Source organism: Scyliorhinus torazame, chromosome 11, assembly GCF_047496885.1.
Source record: "Scyliorhinus torazame isolate Kashiwa2021f chromosome 11, sScyTor2.1, whole genome shotgun sequence".
In the NCBI taxonomy this organism is placed as follows: domain Eukaryota; kingdom Metazoa; phylum Chordata; class Chondrichthyes; order Carcharhiniformes; family Scyliorhinidae; genus Scyliorhinus; species Scyliorhinus torazame.
This window is the reverse complement of record NC_092717.1, coordinates 7205041-7212865: the sequence shown is the minus strand read 5'-3', so window position 1 is coordinate 7212865 and position 7825 is coordinate 7205041. Positions and strand designations below refer to the sequence as shown.

Here is a 7825-nt window from a genome sequence, read left to right as displayed (position 1 = left end):
GTTTAAGGTGAGTTAGGGATGGGTTACAAATGTTGGCCCAGCCAGAGATACCAACATCCAGAACAAAGAAAAATAAATTGGTCAACCCACTTTAGCACATGACATTTCTAAAGCATCTTCCACGGGCCAACAAAGTACTGTATGGATGTGTAGAAACTGTTGTGATCTGACAAACAGCTGTGTGATAATGACCAGATAATTGGTTTTTAATATTAACATTGGGAAGAATGCTGTTCCCACATTGGACCTGGGATCTTTGGAGGTCCATCTGAGAGGGCAGATGGGGCATTGGTTCAAAGGCACATTTGTCAGGGACATATTCAGACACAATCCATGCACATATTAAATTACAGTTCACATTTATTTCGATCTGAAGCAATTTCTAAAAGTGCGCTTCCCATTTTGAGGTTATTCCAGAAAGGCTGGCATCAGACCTGGCTCAGGGGTCAACACTCTCTACTATCAGAATGTTGCGGGTTCACGTCCCACTCCGGGGCCTCAGCACAAATGTCAAGGCTGATGCTCCAGTGCCGCGCCAAGGGAGTGCTGCACTGTCACACATCTTTCAGATGAGAGCTTGAATCAAGACCCAGTCTACCCACTGAGGTGGGTGTAAGTCAAAGAGCCAACATTTATCTTTTAAATCAGCATCGAATTAACACGTTGCTGTTTGTGGGAGCTTATTTCGGACCAATTGGCTGCCTCACCTTTCACATTAGACCAGTTAGCGCCATCCAATAACCGGCTGTAAAGTGGGGTCTTGCGGACATCTTGAGGGGGTGTTAGCTGCTCTTGAAATTCAAGCCTTTTTCGGGTTTGGAATTAGCACCATTGACAGACGTTTCCAAGACGATCTATCTGAGTGACTGGTCTCTGTGCCTCCCTTCCGCCATTGCCCTTGGCACCAAGCTCAACACAGCCGGCGATCAAACATGGTTGTTCACTGAATCAGCAGTCGAATAAAGTTGGCATTGGTATGGGTGCTCTTTCCAATCCAACTCCTCCATGTTCTGGGTTTAAAAAAAAAAAATTCTATGTCCGAGTGTGCTGCAGGTTCTAGACCCATTGCTCTCAATATTCCTGAAACCTTCCAGCTTGGGTGGGCAGTGGTGAAGGTAGGAATTAAAAGATAACTCATTATCAAAATTAGTTGCAGTCATCAAAGTGATTAGCTGTAGCGTTACAAATTATTTCTAAGATTGCTTTATGGCGAAGTGGATATCTCTCTGCCTTCCAGCCAGAAAATCCATATTTAATTCCCACCCCTGGATGGCACAGAGGCTAGCACTGCTGCCTCACAGCACCAGAGACCAGGGTCCGATTCTGACCTTGGGTGACTGTGGAGTCTGCACTTTCTCCCCGTGTCTGCGTGGGTTTCCTCCGGGTGCTCCGGTTTCCTCCCACGGTCCAAAGATGTGCAGGTGATGTGGATTGATTGTGATAAAATTGCCCCTTAGTGTCCAGTGATGTGCAGGTTAGGTGGGGTTATAGCAATAGGGCAGGGCAGTTTGCCTAGGTAGGATGCTCTTTCAAAGGGTCGATGCAGACATGATGGTTCAAATGCAGTGCAGGAGCACTGTTGGAATTCTATCCTATGCCCAAGGAAGATGCGTTCCTAATGAGTGTTAGCCTGTAAATCCATCAACACATGCAGGTTATAAGAGAGAGAGATTCCTGGTCAGCTATGGAAAGAAAATTGAAGCCTCTGCTCTGACAATCCAAGGCTACAACATGCAGGTAAAGTGGACGTTGCTGTAGCACCTTGGCCTGTGTGGCGTATACACTGAGCGTGGGCCTGTGGGCCAAGTGATCTGTTCCTGTGTAAATAAATGTAGTCGAGTAACAGGACAATGATGAACCAGATAGAAAGGAGAGATCGCAAGAGTAAATGGGCTGCTCACATCTCGCATTGGCAAATTTATATGTATATATCACTTTAATTCACGCAGGTTGCTTTACAGTTCCCTGCTGGTAATTCAGGATTCCCCAGACCTGGCGTGAGCTACAGTTCGAGAAACTCGCAGACCCAAAACCCCCAGATCCACGCACGGTGTCAGTTCACATCGATCCAGCTGTGACTCCGGAGATCAGCAACAATCAAGTCTCCTTTTCCCGTTGTCCACGGTTATTGTTTCCAGTCCCAGGGCACAAACAAGTCACCATCCTGCAGCACTGAATAGAAATGAGAAATACACAGGTGCATCCCTCGCAACTCACAGACCTGTCCTTCCAGCAGTCTCTGACAACACCGCACCATTTGTTGACTGGACACACTGGGCTCCTTATACAATCTCTCAAGTCCATATCTTTCTGTGCAGTCACTGATCAGTTTCTTCTGTTCCACTTCGAATCTAATTGGATAAAAAAACAAACATCCATTCAATTCAATCTCGCTGGAAAATCGCTGAAATGTTAACAATGTCTGCTGTTATCAATCAGCCAGAAAGCACAGGTGATAACGAGATACGCTCGGAGCTGTGGAACTGCAGATCCTGTTGGGTCGATTTATCCCACTTCACAGTAATGATCTCTCGCCCTCAGCCTCCCTGTTATTTTGGAGAACGTGCTGGATTTACACATTATTTGCCCATCAAACCCGACACAGAAATTTAGGGCTGATGATTAACAGCGCAGGTGTCCCATTAACAATGAGACCATGAATAAAACGGCAAGCAACCTCCCTGGCTCGGAAAAGGAACAATTTAAACTATAATACGAAAGTAAAGTAAAGTAGGGACAGCACAGTAGCATAATGGTTAGCACAGCTGCTTCACAGCTCCAGGGTCCCAGGTTTGATTCCCCGCTGGGTCACTGTGCGGAGTCTGCACGTTCTCCCCGTGTCTGCGTGGGTTTCCTCCGGGTGCTCCGGTTTCCTCCCACAGGCCAACGAGAGGCGAGGCCATATTGGATTTGGTACTGGGTAATGAACCAGGACAGGTGTTAGATTTGGAGGTAGGTGAGCACTTTGGTGATAGTGACCACAATTCGATTAAGTTTACTTTAGTGATGGAAAGGGATAGGTATATACTGCAGGGCAAGAGTTATATCTGGGGGAAAGGCAATTATGATGCGATGAGGCAAGACTTAGGATGCATCAGATGAAGAGGAAAACTGCAGGGGATGGGCACAATGGAAATGTGGAGCTTGTTCAAGGAACAGCTACTGCGTGTCCTTGATAAGTATGTACCTGTCAGGCAGGGAGGAAGTGGTCGAGCAAGGGAACCGTGGTTTACTAAAGCAGTCGAAACACTTGTCAAGAGGAAGAAGGAGGCTTATGTAAAGATGAGACATGAAGGTTCAGTTAGGGCGCTCGAGAGTTACAAGTTAGCTAGGAAGGACCTAAAGAGAGAGCTAAGAAGAGCCAGGGGGGGACATGAGGAGTCTTTGGCAGGTAGGATCAAGGATAACCCTAAAGCTTTCTATAGATATGTCAGGAATAAACGAATGGCTAGGGTAAGAGTAGGGCCAGTCAAGGACAGTAGTGGGAAGTTGTGCGTGGAGTCCGAAGAGTTAGGAGAGGTGCTAAATGAATATTTTTCGTCAGTATTCACACAGGAAAAAGACTATGTTGTCGAGGAGAATACTAAGATTCAGGCTACTAGACTAGAAGGGCTTGAGGTTCATAAGGAGGAGGTGTTAGCAATTCTGGAAAGTGTGAAAATAGATAAGTCCCCTGGGCTGGATGGGATTTATCCTAGGATTCTCTGGGAAGCTAGGGAGGAGATTGCTGAGCCTTTGGCTTTGATCTTTAAGTCATCTTTGTCTACAGGAATAGTGCCAGAAGACTGGAGGATAGCAAATGTTGTCCCCTTGTTCAAGAAGGGGAATAGAGACAACCCCGGTAACTATAGACCAATGAGCCTTACTTCTGTTGTGGGCAAAATCTTGGAAAGGTTTATAAGAGATAGGATGTATAATCATCTGGAAAGGAATAATTTGATTAGAGATAGTCAACACGGTTTTGTGAAGGGAAGGTTGTGCCTCACAAACCTTATTGAGTTCTTTGAGAAGGTGACCAAACAGATGGATGAGGGTAAAGCAGTTGATGTGGTGTATATGGATTTAAGTAAAGCGTTTGATAAGGTTCTCCAAGGTAGGCTACTGCAGAAAATACGGAGGCATGGGATTCAGGGTGATTTAGCAGTTTGGATCAGAAATTGGCTAGCTGGAAGAAGACAAAGGGTGGTGGTTGATGGGAAATGTTCAGACTGGAGTCCAGTTACTAGTGGTGTACCACAAGGATCTGTTTTGGAGCCACTGCTGTTTGTCATTTTTATAAATGACTTGGAGGAGGGCGTAGAAGGATGGGTGAGTAAATTTGCAGATGACACTAAAGTCGGTGGAGTTGTGGACAGTGCGGAAGGATGTTACAAGTTACAGAGGGACATAGCTAAGCTGCAGCGCTGGGCTGAGAGGTGGCAAATGGAGTTTAATGCAGAAAAGTATGAGGTGATTCATTTTGGAAGGAATAACAGGAAGACAGAGTACTGGGCTAATGGTAAGATTCTTGGCAATGTGGATGAGCAGAGAGATCTCGGTGTCCATGTACATAGATCTCTGAAAGTTGCCACCCAGGTTGAAAGGGTTGTTAAGAAGGCGTACGGTGTGTTAGCTTTTATTGGTAGAGGGATTGAGTTTCGGAGCCATGAGGTCATGTTGCAGCTGTATAAAACTCTGGTGCGGCCGCATTTGGAGTATTGTGTGCAATTCTGGTCGCCGCATTATAGGAAGGATGTGGAAGCATTGGAAAGGGTGCAGAGGAGATTTACCAGAATGTTGCCTGGTATGGAGGGAAGATCTTATGAGGAAAGGCTGAGGGACTTGAGGCTGTTTTCGTTAGAGAGAAGAAGGTTAAGAGGTGACTTAATTGAGGCATACAAGATGATCAGAGGATTGGATAGGGTGGACAGTGAGAGCCTTTTTCCTCGGATGGTGATGTCTAGCACGAGGGGACATAGCTTTAAATTGAGGGGAGATAGATATAGGACAGATGTCAGAGGTAGGCTCTTTACCCAGAGAGTAGTGAGGGCGTGGAATGCCCTGCCTGCAACAGTAGTGGACTCGCCAACATTAAGGACATTCGAATGGTCATTGGATAGACATATGGACGATAAAGGAATAGTGTAGATGGGCTTTAGAGTGGTTTCACAGGTCGGCGCAACATCGAGGGCCGAAGGGCTTAATGTTCTATGTTCTAAAGATGTGCAGGTCGGTGGATTGACCACTCTAAATTGCCTTAGTGTCCAAAAAAAGGTTAAGTGGGGTTACTGGGATAGGGTGGAGGTGTGGGCTTGGGTAGGGTGCTCTTTCCAAGGGCTGGTGCAGACCTGATGGGCCAAATGGCCTCCTTCTGCACTGTAAATTCTCTGATTCTCTGATTCTATGATAAAATCCTGCAGATGCTGGAAATGTGAAATAAAAACAAAAAATGCTAGAAATACTCAGCAGGTCAGGCAGATCTGAGGAGAGGGAAAATTAACGTTTCCGGTCAGTGCTCTTTCATCAGGAGAGTTTAATTTGCTCAGTTCCAACCCTTCGGACAGTGAATCAATGCTCGAGATTTTACAAATTTTTAACAATGTTTCTTACTTTTTCTCTCTCTTAATCCAATCTTTCTTTCCCTCTCTTTATTTCTCTTTCTGGACCTGATCTGACTCGAACTGTCCAGCTTCATTTCCTTGTCCAGCTTCATCTCCATTCTGAAACCACAGGGGTAAAGGAGGAACACTGGTTCCGTCGTTCACTGAGGTCCCAGATGCTCCATTCCTTCACTGCCCATTACCAGTAAGTCAAAAGGACCAGTGATCTTTGAGCTGAAGTCTAACTAATGGGGCCCCACTCGAGCAACATTTCTCCCATTTACATCTTTTTTCCTTCCCATCTAATTTAAGAATTTTGGACATTAATGATGGTATTGTTACACAATTATTTTACTATCTTTTTGGTGTAGCCAGTAATTCCCTCAATCTCACTTGCAATAACTGTTGATGTCAATGAGCTAATAATCAGCAGTGGGAATTCATAAATACCGACTACACCCAGCCCCTTACGTTGGCTCAGCTAATGACACTTCAGGAGTGGGATTGAATATACACTGTATACAGGTCAAAGATTCGCAGTAAACGGCCTCCAAAATCTCACCAACTTTGACAGGACCAGAACAATTGTACCTGATTGGTCGGACCCTGCTCACAAATGTCCTTCACCCCCGCAACAAACTCATCCTCTACTTTGTCAGGTGTGCCCTAATTTTAATAATAATAATTGTTTATTGTCACAAGTAGGCTTCAATGAAGTCACTGTGAAAAGCCCCTAGTCGCCACATTCCGGCACCTGTTTGGGGAGGCTGGTGCGGGAATTGAACCCGCGCTGCTGCCTTGTTCTGCATTACAAGCAGCTGTTTAGCCCACTTTGCTAAACCAGCCCCTAAAGCACCACCTTCAGCTGCAACAGCCCCAGTCTCACACGAGGTTGAGGCATTCATCCTCCTCAGCACCCCAGACCACAAACCCCCCCTCCAGTCCCATCACTGACCCCCCCTTCCAGCCCCATCACTGACCACCCCTCCAGCTCCATCACTGACCCCCCCTCCAGCTCCATCACTGACCCCCCTCCAGCTCCATCACTGACCCCCCCTTCCAGCCCCATCACTGACCCCCCCTCCAGCTCCATCACTGACCCCCCCTCCAGCTCCATCACTGACCCCCCTCCAGCTCCATCACTGACCCCCCCCCTTCCAGCCCCATCACTGACCCCCCCTCCAGCTCCATCACTGACCCCCCCTCCAGCTCCATCACTGACCCCCCTCCAGCTCCATCACTGACCCCCCCTTCCAGCCCCATCACTGACCCCCCCTCCAGCTCCATCACTGACCCCCCCTCCAGCTCCATCACTGACCCCCCTCCAGCTCCATCACTGACCCCCCCCTTCCAGCCCCATCACTGACCCCCCCTCCAGCTCCATCACTGACCGCCCCCTCCAGCTCCATCCCTGACCCCCCCTCCAGCTCCATCACTGACCCCCCCTCCAGCTCCATCACAGACCCACCCTCTCCAGCTCCCTCACTGACCCCCCTCCAGCTCGTTCACTGACCCCCCCTCCAGCTCCATCACTGACCCCCCCTCCAGCACCATCACTGACCCCCCCTCCAGCTCCATCACTGACCCCCCTCCAGCCCCATCACTGACCCCCCTCCAGCCCCATCACTGACCCCCCCTCCAGCCCCATCACTGACCCCCCCTCCAGCCCCATCACTGACCCACCCCTCAGCCCCATCACTGACCCCCCCTCCAGCCCCATCACTGACCCCCCCTCCAGCTCCAACACTGATCCCCCTCCAGCTCCATCACTGACCCCCCTCCAGATCCATCACTGACCCCCCTCTCCAGCTCCATCACTGACCCCCCTCTCCAGCTGATCACTGACCCCCCCTCCAGCTCCATCACTGACCCCGCCTCCAGCTCCCTCACTGACCCCCCCCTCCAGCCCCATCACTGACCCCCCCCTCCAGCCCCATCACTGACCCCCCCCCTCCAGCCCCATCACTGACCCCCCCCCTCCAGCCCCATCACTGACCCCCCCTCCAGCTCCATCACTGAACACCCCCTCCAACCCCAACACTGACCCTCCCCTCCAGCTCCCTCACTGACCCCCCCTCCAGCCCCATCACTGACCCCCCCTCCAGCTCCCTCACTGACCCCCCCCCTCAAGTCCCATCTCTGGCACCCCCCTCCAGCCCCATCACTGACCACCCCTCCAGCTCGATCACTGACCCCCCTTGAGTCCCATCACTGACCCCCCCCTCCAGCTCCATTACTGACCCCCC

At 49.4% G+C, this 7825-nt stretch overlaps 1 protein-coding gene across 2 annotated transcripts in view; it reads right to left on the bottom strand.

The window, feature by feature from the left end:
- Nucleotides 1–342: 342 nt before the first annotated feature.
- tcaim (T cell activation inhibitor, mitochondrial) overlaps nt 343–7825 on the bottom strand; it is a 54766-nt gene continuing 47283 nt past the window's right edge. For both annotated transcript variants that reach the window (XM_072466892.1, XM_072466891.1), the window contains one exon: nt 343–2351. In XM_072466892.1, the coding sequence (XP_072322993.1) occupies nt 2126–2351 (226 nt within the window). In that variant the 3' untranslated portion in view covers nt 343–2125. The remainder of the gene's footprint in view (nt 2352–7825) is intronic.